A 14097-nucleotide genomic window follows, 5' to 3' on the forward strand; every position below is an offset into this window, starting at 1 on the left:
ATCATTTTGTCTACCAGTGCAGATATTTTCAGGGAAATATTTATTTGGGTCACAAGGTCTCTCTGTTCAAAAACACTCCCCAGAATCCTGTCATTCAATGTGCATTCCCTGCTCTGGTTTAATAGCCAAAAATGCATCACCTTGCACTTGTCTGAGAAAAATTCTATCTGCCATCCCTTTGAAGGAGAAGCATAGGAGACGTCCCACAGGACAGAGAACACAATGAAAGATCATTGAGGGGCTCTGTAGCTAAAGGCTCTTGGTGTATTGAGGCGAGGAATCCATGGGAGCTGCGGGTTGCTGGTGACTTCAGTCAAAGGACTTATACCAGACTGCGGACTGCTGGAGACTGACAGAGGGGAACCAGGTATTGGAACCGGGACACGAGAGAGTGCTCAGAGTTTGAATCTGGAGCTCGGGTGGCTGATGGTTTGGACTGAAGGTTGTGAGGCTGCGGAGGCCGCAAGAGTGTGGAAGGTGAATCCATGGACACTCAGTGTCTCTGGGGGACTCTCTTTTGTTTCTCTTTCTCTGATTGTAAGGGCCACTGGCCAATTTATGCTGATTTATTATATCATACTTTCTGTTTTATTACAGGACAATAAAATAATCTTGAATCTAGCAGTTAGTGCAACGCTAATACTGCACCAGCGACCAAGGTTCAAATCCGGCACTATTTGTAAGGAGTTTGTACGTTCTCACTGTGTCTGTGTGGGTTTCCTTCAGTTGCTCCAGTTTCCTCCCACCCTTCAACACATGTGGGGGTTGTGGGTTAATTTGTGTACTTGGGTGGCATGGGCTCATGGGCTGGAAGGGCATGTTACTGTGTTGAATATATAAATATAAATTTTTAAAAATAATTTAAAATGTAAATTTTCTGTGCAAACTGAGTTGAAATTTGAACACTGACGCCATTGTGGGAAACCAACACACGTCCAAATGCATTTTGGGTCCATATGGCCAAGTTATACCCAATTCAGAAATAATACCCTGTCCATATAACCATATAACAATTACAGCACGGAAACAGGCCAATTTGGCCCTTCTAGTCTGGACTGATCCAAGTACCCTCCTCTAATCCCACCTACCAGCACCCTGCCCATATCCCTCCATTCCCCCTCCCATCCATATACTCATCCAATTCTTTCTTCAATGACAAAATCAATATAAGGATTCCAAACATCCACCCAGTGTCTGGTTAAAAACCACTGGCTTCACTTTGCAAAATTTCCAATATCTGATTTTGTAAGCATCATCATTTTTGTCTGCACCTCATGTCATCTCCTGCTGATACCATCAACTAGTCCAATGAGCACCTGTCAGTCTCTTATCTTTTACCTTCTCTGTAAGCTTCACCATTCAAAACTCTACAGAATATCCTAAGTTGCACCAAGTTCCATTCACAAAGGTCACAGGTGCTTCAAGTCCTACAACACTTTCAAATTAAAATCAATAACCTCATTTTCAATCCACATTACTCTCACATTTCCATGTAACTTCCTTCACCCAACCATTCTTTGAGACTTCCACAATCTTCCAGCTGTCCTCATTAACATACCCAATTTTCAACTTTTCATCAATGATTGCCGGACTTTCAATTGTCTAAAGTACTCAAATTACCTCATCTAACCTCACTCCCTTTTCCATTAAGATGCTCAACAACAACTTTTATGGTAATTAAGATTTCAGCCTCCAGTCCTAGTATTTCTCTACATCAGGGCTTCCCAAACTTTTTATCTCACAGAACCCTTTTGGGGAGCTCTTGGAAATCACGGAACCCCCATCATTAATTACAGTTTAAAAGACAAGCATAGTCTGGGCACAATATTGGATAGTTGTATCCTTATGCCAGAAGCGGCATCAAGTCAGCTTCTGTATTTTGTTTTTTTTTTGTTGCATAATCTTCATGAAAAAAATAGTGGCATCTCAGTACTTTCTTCAGATGAATGATCCTATCTCCTAGTTTATTTTTTAATCCAACCATCCATGGTACTTGATATTCTACAGGTGGAATATCTTTAAAATATGGCCCACTTTGTGCCAAAAGAAATCAAATTCTTATTGGTTGAAAATGATGCGCAGGCATCAGGATGCCATTTTGTTTTCTTAGGGTGGTGTGCCCTGTTTGCTGCCATCCCAGAAACAAATTGAATTAAAGACTGAGATCCTATGTGTGTGAGCGCTGCTGTGCGAATAATTCGGATGTAAAGTCCACAGACTGTACAACAGGCTTTAATTAGCTTAAACTTTGTACACCAGTCTTAGTATCTTTGTGCTGGCACCATATGTCCGGCTGTCCCCTGAAGGGGCCGGCTCGAGTCTTTGATTGACAGCTGGTAGGTGGGGCCAGCCTACCTGCAGGTACAGTGGTTGCCCCATGCAGTAGGCTGGTTGGGGTGCAACCAGTGGAGTGGTTGTATCACCACAAAGTGATTTAAAGAAAAACAGGTAGATTGTTATTACTCCCTGTCATTTCTTCAGCAGACCCCTATGCCTTTCCCCAGAACCCAGTTTGAGAAACCTTGCTCGAGGTGGTGAGGTGCCAGGTCTTGCCATATAACACTCTCAGCACATTGGATTCCTTCTGTGTCCCTATCTGTAACTGCACAGATGCACAACCTCCCAAGCAAGAAAGTCTGCAGATGTTGGGGTCCGCCCATACACAAAGATGCTGGAGAAACTCAATGGGGTATCCAATTTCTTTGATTAAAGGTTTGTTAAAAAAAAAATTCCTACTTCCAAGCCAAAAGCAGGGCAGTGCACGATCAGTAACCACCAAGACTGGGCTGAGGGATGGATAGGTTTTAATCAACAGAAGAACCTTGCTGGCCCAGATCCAGATCCAGGTCTAGGAATGGCGGGAAGGGAGTGGTGGTTCAACCTTTCTGGCCCAGGACTACAGGGGAGGGATGGATAGGTTTTAATCAACAGAAGAACCTTGCTGGCCCAGATCCAGATCCAGGTCTAGGAATGGCGGGAAGGGAGAGGTGGTTCAACCTTTCTGGCCCAGGACTACAGGGGAGGGATGGATAGGTTTTAATCAACAGAAGAACCTTGCTGGCCCAGATCCAGATCCAGGTCTAGGAATGGCGGGAAGGGAGAGGTGGTTCAACCTTTCTGGCCCAGGACTACAGGGGAGGGATGGATAGGTTTTAATCAACAGAAGAACCTTGCTGGCCCAGATCCAGATCTAGGAATGGCGGGAAGGGAGAGGTGGTTCAACCTTTCTGGCCCAGGACTACAGGGGAGGAGTCATCAGCTCCATATATACAATGGAGGAAACATATCACCACAAGCAGGTACACTGCTACACCTCGACTCTAAAACCATGACCCCCCCCCCCCAACTTGGAGATTCTCCAACTTTAACGTGCACCTTTTTCCGTCCCTGCGCCCTCGCGGGATGCAATGCCTTTGGCAGCTGGGCGGTCCAGCGGTGACGTCAGCGAGCAGGAGGCGGCGGCGCGCGCGGCGGTGACGTGCACGCGGCCGGCCGTGGGCTCTCCGCTCTGCCCGGGGGAGCACCATGAGCGAGTTCGGCCGCCGGGGGAGCGACCACAGAAGCTCCACGGGTTGCAAACGGGCCCGAAACGGGGACAACAAAGTGACGGTGGTCCTCGGTGCTCAGTGGGGGGACGAAGGGAAGGGCAAGGTCGTGGATCTGCTGGCCACCGATGCTGACATTGTGTGCCGGTGTCAGGTAAACACGCCGCTGGTCGTCTTCCTCGAAACTTCGGTAACGAGCGAGCAAGAAGTTCGCGATCGAGCGTCTGTTGCAAACAGATTTATTCACCAAAAGAGAAACTTGACATGTTGCTGCGCGGCTTGGAGTCCACGTTGGGGAAATGTGTGTGGAACTGATTCCTTCCACTGATAGGAGGATAAGGTGCAACATTGCACACCAGGCAATGAAATGCACCCTCCGGCCCCACCAAAAATAGGTCTGATTTTGTTCGGTTATGAAGTGTCCTGTCATTCAAGGTCTGACGCACTTGGAACTGATAGTTAATGCAGTCGTTTTCCACATTTGCTCCACCACAATTGTTAGGCTGCAATGTTTAAATGCGGCGCTTTAATGCTGAATCGATCGCATTTTTGTTAAATACAAAAATGGGATTAATAATTCATCAAAGTTTATTCCAGTCTTAACCATTCCATGGTTCTGTCATAAAGAATATAATGTTCATTCAAATTTTGATTTGTAAATATGCATTTGATCGATTACAGGTGAAATGTATTTCATTGGAATAAGTACCTGCAAACTTCTTGTTCAGAGGGTGGGAAGTTGGGTTCAAACCGAGAAGGAAAAACCCTAACATTCCAAATTCATTAATCTAATGCAAAATTATGCTCAACTATCGCATTTCAACTTCTTCCAAAATCAGCTCCATATTTCCCTTCTGAACATAATCCCTGGGGTGGGCGGTGCTCTTTTATTGAGGGGCTCACCAAAAACGGTGACCCAGAGGTGCCTGGAGTGCCACTCTGGTGAGCTCTGGCAGCACTCCACGAGGAACTGTGCAGCAGATGGTATTAACCATACTTTGCCATTCACAAAAATCAGTCATTGTTAATGTGCGTGCTTTGTGGCAAAACAATGAAGGAGAAGTATACTCGACAACTTTTAAAGATGCTAAAGATGATGGTAAATCTTTTTTCATTTTATATAATTTTCATTCAAAATTTTGCTTACAAGTAACTATTGCAAAGTTGTGATGAGCACCAAATACTCTGGGGTTTTTTTAAAAAATGGAGTTAATTTGGTCCGTACATGAATACAACATGCAAGCTGTCTGGAAAAAACATGCACACCCAGTAATATATTGCCAAAACCTGTTTCTATTTCTACAGTAGCTATCTAACTTGAAATTCCCTGGCATTTTCTGATATTGCATATGATCCTGAATAAATTTCCACTTTTATTTTCTTATCTTTTGTGCAGGAGATTTTCACTTTGAAATGTTAAAAACAAGGGCATAACACAGTAGTCATGATACACCCGTAACTCCCGACAGTTGCGGCAGTAAGTTCAGGTCCACTGTTGGGCACTTGACTGCCTTCTTATGCACTTAATTAGGAATAAATATATGTTTAATATCTCTAGTATTTGTTAATTTTATTAACATTTTTAATCAATGTAGCATAAATCAATCTGCTATCATCGTTTGAAGAATAATGTTACAAAAATGTTAGTTTTAGCGAACAAAGGCACAGTAGTCCTTATGAGTCATTTTAACGGATTTTACTGGAACTCCCATGTGACCTTATAATCACAACACCCATGATGCTTTGCTGCCCCCAGGACCATTGTGATGTCAACCTGGAGGCTCCCAGTGTCTCGAAGCTCTCAGCCCCGCGTGATCCTGCACCTCTGTGATCTGGTTCACTGGCGGATCAGCGCAACCGGCTACATTACGCATAGCTTCCACCTTGGAAGGAAGTGGCACTGCCCCATGCTGGTCAATGCAGGGCCGAGGAAATCAATGATTGTAAGATCGAACTGGCATTTGGCAGGATTTTTTTTGACCAGCAGGCACTGGCAAAGATGCATGCTGCGCTCCTGACTGGAGCAGCTAGCAATAAGAATATCATCCAGATAGAAGAACACAAAGTCCAAGCTACGGCTTACCAAGTCCATTAGACCCTGGAAAGTTTGCACCACATTCTCTAACCCAAAAGGCATACACAGCAACTTGAATAACCCAAAAAGAGTGATGAGCACCGTTTTTGTGGCGTTGTCAAGGTGCACTGGGATCTGATAGTATCCTCTAACCAGATTGCTTTTCGAAAAGATCTTAGCGCCATGAAAATTAGCAATGAAATCCTGGATATGGGGAACCAGGAATCTGTCCGAAGTTGTGACATTTTTGAGCTACTGATAATCACCACAAGGTTTCCAGTCACCAGATGCCTTGCGTATCATGTGCAGGGGAATGCCCATAGAGTTTCAGAATGTTGTACTATCCCCAATTCCTCCATCTTGTGGAATTACTCTTTGGCAAGCTGCATCTTGTAAGGAGGCACCCTGCGGGCCTGGGTGTGTGCCGGAGGTCCCTCTGTGGGGATGTGATGGTGGATGCCATGCTTCAGCATGGCTGAGGAGAATTGGGGGGGGGGGGGTGACTATGCTCAGAAGCTCCACTAAGATCTTGGCATAAGCATTGTAAGAGAAACTCACTGAGTCGAAGTGAGGTGCTGGTAGAGTGACCTGGAATAGGGAGAGGGACTGTAGGGTCTTAAAAGAAGTCTGCACCCAGCAGGGGTTACGATATGTTTGCCAGTGCGAAAGGTCTGTTTAAATCAGCAGGGGCCAATCCCTGACCAGAGGGATGGTCAGCACTCCTCATGTTCGGATATTGCTGTCATTAGCCGCAGCAAGGCAAGGCACAGTCTTTCTGGCACAAGCTTGTGGGAGGCAATACGTTGATTTCTGCTCCTATGTCAACCAGGAAATGCCAACCGGAATGCCGGCCCCAAAGAAACAGCAGGCCTTCTCTGGTCAACGATGGCCGGCAAAGGCATTTCCCAGATGCAAGCAAGGTGGCTGGCAGTGGAATCCCAGCACTGATGGTAGTAGCACCACCATTCCTTCTCTGAGCTATCCCCAGCTGTGTTAGGCCTTCTCTCTGGCATTGAAACAGTACGAGACAGGAATTTGGTCGATGCTGCTCTGCCATATTGATTGGTCTGTGATCAGTAACATAGTCAATGGCAGGTCCACCATGTTGCTTAGCCTGCCATAGGGCGTCGGCTCAGGCAGCCAACCTGCGAGGGTCACCAAAGTCATTATCGGCCAGGAGCAGGTGAATGTCCTCCAGCATCTGTTCAAACAGCAGGCAGCGTCTGTGACCGTCCATCAGCGCCAGCATGCCACTCATGAGAGCGGATGGTGTGCAGTCACCCAGGCCATCCATATGCAGTAGCCTCACTACTTGCTTGTGATGGGAGATTTTGAAAATGCCTCATACCTGTCTTCAGTGGGGGGCTGCTGCAGGAAGTTGGCAATCCTGCCAGTGGTCTCCTGGTCTAGAGAACTGACCATGTAATAGTATTTCATGGTGTCAGCGGTGATTTGCCTAATAGGAAACTGAGCCTTAACCTGTTGGAACCAGACAACAGCCTGAGGTCCAGAATGTAGGCAGCTTCAAGGAGACTGTGTTAGTGTTATTCATCATGAGATCCAAATTTGCAATTTCTGAGACAATCAAAGAGAGAAAAACATCCTCCAGAATTACTGAAAGACTACGTTCAATGACTTGGCGATCCAACACATTGTACTTATTTTATAATTACTTGTAATCTTCACCCTAAGTCAATGGGCAGAACGTAGTTATTGTAGATTAGTAATCATACTGCCTGTATGATATTTGCACAAAGCATTTATTTTTGTGGGCGGAGAAGACTGTTAGGTATTTTCACCTGCGTGCGTATGACATCTTATCAGCATGATGGCGCTGTCATGGGAATCATTTTAGTTCTGTATTAAAGAATGAATGAAGCGCCATGTTTGTCCTTGAAACGTCAAATACATAACAGGCAGAATTTCTACTTTGTCCAAAAAAAAGGGCACTCAAGAAAAGATGCATGTACAAAAGAGAAAAATGTAAATGGACTGCAATGCAGAAAATATTCAATAATACATAATATACAAAGTAAAAGTCCTTAAATAAATCTCTGATCAAGTTTGCTGTTCAGGATTCTGATGATGAGGTGTAGCAACTGTTCCTCAACCTGGTGGTACAAGTTTTGAAGCTCCTATACCCCTTTCCTGATGGCAGCAGTGAGTACAGAGCATGTCCTGGTTAGTGTGGATCCTTGATGATTGCTCCTGCACTCTGACAGCAACATACCCTGTAGATGTTCTCGATGATGGGGAGGGTTTTGTCTGCGATGTTCTGGGCTGTGTCCATTACCTTTCTCTGTGTAGGTATTGGTATCCCCATACCATACTGTGATGCAGCCAGTCAGCACGCTTTCCACCACACATCTGTAAAAGATTGTCAAGGTTTTCGATGTTATACCATATCTCCATTATCTCCTGAGAAAGTAGAGGTGCCATCGTGCTTTCTTCATAATGACATTCATGTGTTGGATCCAGGAAAGGTCCTCCAAGATGGTGACCCCCACCCCTGGAATTTAAATTTACTCGCCCTTTCCACTTCATTAGATCATACACTTCTGGTGTTCCCCTCTTGAAGTCCACAATCAGCTCCTTGGTTTTGTTGACATTGAGTACAAGGTTGTTGTAGGTGCCCCATTCAGCCAAGTTTTCATTCCCCCTCCTATATACTGACTCATCACCCTTTTTAATTTAATTTACTACTATGGTATTGTAAGCACAATTGTAGATTGTGTTATACTGAGCCACACAGTCATGGGTGTAAAGCAAGTTCAGCAGGGGACTAAGAACACAGCCATGTAGAGCTCCTGTACTGATGGAAATTGCAGAGATGTTTTTGCCATTGTGGTCTGGATGTAAGTAAATCCAGGATCCATTAAAACTCTGATTTTATTTTAATTCAAAATAATGGATTGTTGCTAAGTGTATCATGTCAGAAAATGCAAGTTGATAGGTACATTAAAAGTAAAAGATTAGTGAGAGATAAAATTGGACCCCTTGTAGATAGCGAGGGTAGCCTGAGTGAGAAGTCAGAGGAAATGGGGGAAATTTTGAATGATTTCTTTGCCTCGGTATTCACTAGGGAAAAAAAATATTGAGCCAGTTGAAGTAAAGAAAAATAGTGGGGAGGTCATGAAGCATATAACGATAACCGAGGAGGTAGTGATGGCTGTGTTGAAAAAGATAAAGGTGGATAAATCTCCGGGACCGGACAAAATATTCCCTAGGACACTCAGGGAGGCTTGTGGACAGATAGTGGGGCCATTAACAGAGATATTTAGGATGCCACTGGCCACGGGGGTAGTGCCAAAGGATTGGAGGGTTGCGCATGTGGTTTCGTTGTTTAAGAAAGGGTCCAAATGTAAACCTGGGAATTATAGGCCCGTGAGTCTGACATCTGTGGTGGGCAAGTTGATGGAAAGTGTTCTGAGGGATGGTATTTACAAATATTTGGAGGTACAGGGATTGATAGGGAGTAATCAGCATGGTTTTGTCAGGGGTAGATCATGCTTGACAAACCTGATTCAGTTTTTCGAGGGGGTTTACAAAAAAGGTTGATGAAGGGAAAGCTGTGGATGTTGTCTATTTAGACTTTAGTAAAGCTTTTGACAAAGTTCCCCACAGGAGGTTACGAAAAAAGGTGGAGGCATTAGGTATAAATAAGGAGGTAGTGAAATGGATTCAGCAATGGTTGGATGGGAGGTGTCAGAGAGTAGTGGTAGAAAATTGTTTGTCCAATTGGAGGCCAGTGACTAGTGGAGTTCCTCAGGGAACGGTCCTTGGTCCACTATTGTTTGTTATATATATTAACGATTGGAAGTAGGGGTGGAGATTTTTATTGTCACTGAGCACATGAATACAATCTGTAAATCCATGTTATAAAATAATTTTTACCAGTTTGGAAGTCATAGATCAGAGACACAATTGTTTTTTTTCTGATTAGTAGAATATTAAAATGAGTGGCTGCATTTCCAGCATTTTTTTCTATCAAACGATTGTTTTAGTGGAAAATCAAAGCAAATCTGAATTGTTGAATGTTTTGTACACTGAAAACCCTACCTTACTGATTTATCCTATTGCTGGTAATTTATAGTCACAAAATAGTCACAAGATGGAGCAGAGTGATTACAGTATTAAGGTCCAGTATCTCTCCTTGCACTTCAGGAATCACAAAGCACTTTGAAGCCTAAGAAATACTTTTTACTATGGGATCATAGGAAATGCGTCAGCCAGTTTGCATACCTCAGACTTCATCAAAATAAGAAAAATAGTTAGTATCCAGATCTGTGTTTTAAGTGTGAATTGATAACAAAATCCAACAAAGTACATGCCTATATGAATGAAGCAAAAATAAGAACTTCCATGGATATGTGGAAAAATGCAAATACTAATGATCATTAATGCTAACGATTAATGATTGAAAGGCAGTATCAACTAGTGTAAGGTGCACATCAACCTTCCAAGCTAGAGATTGGAAAATATGACCTGGTGCAGGATTGAAATTAGTGTTGCAACTTTTTGTATAACTATGACATGGGATGTAGCACAGGTGGGAAATAACTCATTTAACTGAAAGCAAGATGTCCTATTTCTTGGCGGTCTCCTACATTGTCCACAATCCCATTCCTCTTATCCCAACATTTAAAAAGGTTTAAAAAAAATGGAGGTACTATCGGAGCTGCTTTATCTGCAGCGCTGTCACTGGTGTGGACCCCAGAGACCATCTACACAACACTACTCTGAAAGATTCAATCACCTGGTACTAATGCTAAAAGCTTTGTACAGGCAGTGTTTTATGTTAAAAACCTGGAATTGCAGAGGTCTGTGCCCAATGTGGCTGTGTCTGTGCTGGGTAGGGCCACAAAGGATTGCAGACTCAAGGGGAGAAGCAGTCTAGCACACCAGAAACAGGGAGAAATGTGCCCGATTAAGGAGACGACCCTTCAGCACGGTGAACATGACGGTGGATCAGTGAGGAGCTCAGTGGCTGAGGGACCCACACAGGCTGCAGGCAACGCAGTCGGGAGCTCGCCACAGGCTGTGTGCTACTGGAATCAGGTATTGAAACCGGGATTTGAGAAGGTGCTGAGGGCAAGAAGGGATCCCGAAGGGCCTCAGGCATTGAAGGCTTGCTGATTGTATAAATGGTTTGGATCTGAAGTTCTGGTTGCCAATGGATCAAACAGGAGTCTGTGTGGCTACAGAGGCTGTGGGAGTTCTGGAGGCACACTTCTCCAAGTCAAATTCTATCTACTTGCCCACTTTTCTAGAATAATTGATTGCAGTGCTTTCAAAGATTATTTATGATAAATCCAAGAACCCTAATTTAGATTTATTTATTGGCCTCCCACTGTCTTCAAATTCCTTGGATGGACTGCAATATGTTGACATGAACATTTTGCTGTACTTGGATCACAGTGACGTTAATGCTAGTTTTTATTCTGGAAAATCAACAGCTAGGAGTTGGATTTTTGCATTATTTTTAGATCTCAGACTGGTACATACTTATTTATTGTCAGTCTCTTACAAATTCTATTTGAAAATGTAGTTATTCAATGGCCTCTACATAAATATTCAAAATAAATATATTGTATATAAATATTTGGGATGAGTTTCACAGTTACAGGATACTGTTCATCATTCTTGCAACCTGAAGGTAAAAAGCTATACCCCAGCCTGGCAATCGTGATCTTGATGCTCCTGTACCAGCTTGATGGTAGTGGGTTGAAGATATTGTGCTCCAGTGGAAAGGGAGACCCCATTATTCCTCTTGGCTGTTTTAATGATCCTCTGTGTAGACTTGACTTTGCAGCTACCACTCCGCACAGTGATGCAGCCAGACAGGACACAGATGTTTTCCTGTAAAAGGTTGTCAAGATGGGGACCCTCCTCAGCCTCGGGAATTGTAATTACAGCTGCACCTTCTTGATTAATGAGGAGGTGTTCTGAGTCCAGGATAAATTGTCACTTACATCCACACCAAGGAACTTTGTGTTCTCCACTCTCTCCATGATGGAACTATTGATGTGTAGTGAATAATGGTTGACCTTTATCCTTCTGAAGTTCATGGTCATCTCCTTGGTCTTGTCAACATTGAGACTTGCACCATAGTTCGAGCCTTTCAACCTCCTCTCTGTAAATGTAGCCCATCATATTTGCTGATGAGGCCAACTACATTTGTATCATCTGCAAATATGATAATTTTGTTGGAACTGAATCTGGCAGTGCAGTTGTGAGTCAGTTGCATGAACAGTTGCAGGCTGAGCCTATAGCCCTGATGTGCGCCAGTGCTTGGTCAAGGATTTGTTGCCAACCTGGATAGACTGGGTTTTTGCAGAGAGGGGTGTTGTTGAAGTACTAGCGAAGACAGTTTATTCACCAGCTTCTGAGATATGATCCCATTCATTATCTTTCTGTTTATTAAGCCAAAGTATCTGTTCCAGTTTTCCCTTGCAGACTAGCTAAAGGTCAGATTTGAGTGCTAAGTTAAAACATGAGAAGGTCAGTTAAATGTCTGTTGTTGGCAGCCACACAAGCTGTAAAACCATGTCATCTGTCACAGCAGATATAAAGGTTTCATTGCACGATAAGAGGTTATTATAAACTCATTGAGAAACTAGATCACAATTGTTGACTTATAACTTGGCAGTGATTTAATAAAAAAAGATTAAAAATACTGTCTGAATAACGACTTCACAGAGATTTCCATTAGTAAAGCCATATTTCTGTGCCAAATATATTTTGCTGAAATAAATGACTAATACGTAATGGATGTGAATCAGTTGCATTAAGTCTTAACTGATGTGTAAAAGAGCATATATTTTTGACTTCTTGTTTTGATTGAAGTATTAAAGCTACCTTCCTCAATGGTGATCTGTACTGCTCTGTAGCATAATTCTTCTTGATGCTACCTTAAGGCAGAAGGTATAGAAGCCTGATGTCAAGTACCTCTCGTTTCAAGAGCTAATTCTATCCAGCACCTACCACATTCTTAAACCTCCCTGCATTTCCCTAACTATAACCATAAGTAGTCCGGGATCATCAAAAGATCTGTTTGTGCTGTTGAAACTTCACTTTTTTAGTCATAAGATAAAGGAGCAAAGATAGGCCATTTGGCCCATTGATATGCTCCACCATTCCTTCATAAGTTGATCCATTCTCCCACTCAGGCCCATTCCCCTGCTTTCTCCCCATAATCTTCAATGCCCTGACTATTAAAAAAACCTTTCAATCTCTGCCTTAAGTACACCCAACAACATGGTTTCCAGAGCCACAAATTCCAGAGATTCACCACTTTCTGACTAAAGAAATTTCTCCATGTCTGTTTTAAATGGGCACCCTCCTGAAGGCTGAAATTATGGCCTCTTTTCTGAGGCTCCCCTACCATAGAGAACAACTTTGTACATCTCCTCTGTCCATTCTTTTCAACATTTAAAATGCTTCTGAGATCCCACCCTCATTCTTTTGAATTCCAAGGAATATAGTTCAAGAGCTGTCAAAGTTTCTCATATGCTAATCCCTTCATTCCCGGAATCATTCTTGTAAATCTTCTCGGAATCCTCCCCAATGCCTGCATATCCTTTCTTAAATAAGGAGCCCAAAACTATACCCCATACTCCAAGTGAAGTGTCACCAGTGCTTTATAAAACCCCAACATCACATCTGTACTCTTGTATACTATTCCTCCAGAAATGAACGCCAACATTGTGTTCACCTTCTTCACCACGGACTCAACCTGGAGGTTAACCTTTAGGGTATCATGCACGAGGACTCCTAAGTCCTTTTGCACCTCTAAAATTTGAATTTTCTCATCCCAATAATAATCTGACCTTTTATTCCTTCTACCAAATTGTATGACCACACACTTTCCAACAGTATTTCATTTTTCATTTTTCCCATTCTCCTAATCTATATAAGTTTCTCTGCAGCCTCTCCGTGTCCTCACTATTTGCCCCTCCACCTATCTTTGCATCATCTGCAAACATAGCCACAAACCCATTTATTCCACAATCCAAATAATTAACATTCAACTGGTAACCAGTAGCCAACCTGAATAGGATCTCTCTATTCCCACTCTGTTTCCTGTCGACCAGCCAATGCTTTATCCGTCTTAGTATCTTTCCTGTAATTCAATGAGTTCTCAACTTGTTGAGAAGCCTCATATGTGCTACCTTGTCAAGGCCTTTTGAAAGTTCAAATATACAACATCCTCTGCATGTTCTCTGCGTGTGGTTTCCTCAAAAAATTGCAGTAAGTTTATCAGGCAAGATTTTCCCTTAAGGAAACCATGCTGACTTTGGCCTACCTTGCCTACTTCCAAATACTCTGATACTTCATCCTTGACAATTGACTTCAACAACTTCCCAACCACTGATGTTAGGCTATCGGGTCTATAATTTCCTTTCTGCTGCCTCCCTCTCTTTTTAAGTAGCCATGTAACCTTCCAGTCTTTTGGAACTATGCCAGAATCTATTAATT

General features: G+C 43.1%; 1 protein-coding gene across 1 annotated transcript in view; it reads left to right on the forward strand.

The window, feature by feature from the left end:
- Positions 1-3459: 3459 nt before the first annotated feature.
- The window catches only part of adss1 (adenylosuccinate synthase 1), a 63228-nt gene continuing 52590 nt past the window's right edge, over positions 3460-14097 (forward strand). Inside the window, exon 1 of the mRNA XM_069916555.1 lies at positions 3460-3699. Coding sequence (XP_069772656.1) covers positions 3526-3699 — 174 coding nt within the window. The 5' untranslated portion in view covers positions 3460-3525. The remainder of the gene's footprint in view (positions 3700-14097) is intronic.

Source organism: Narcine bancroftii, chromosome 2 (assembly GCF_036971445.1).
Source record: "Narcine bancroftii isolate sNarBan1 chromosome 2, sNarBan1.hap1, whole genome shotgun sequence".
Classification (NCBI taxonomy): domain Eukaryota; kingdom Metazoa; phylum Chordata; class Chondrichthyes; order Torpediniformes; family Narcinidae; genus Narcine; species Narcine bancroftii.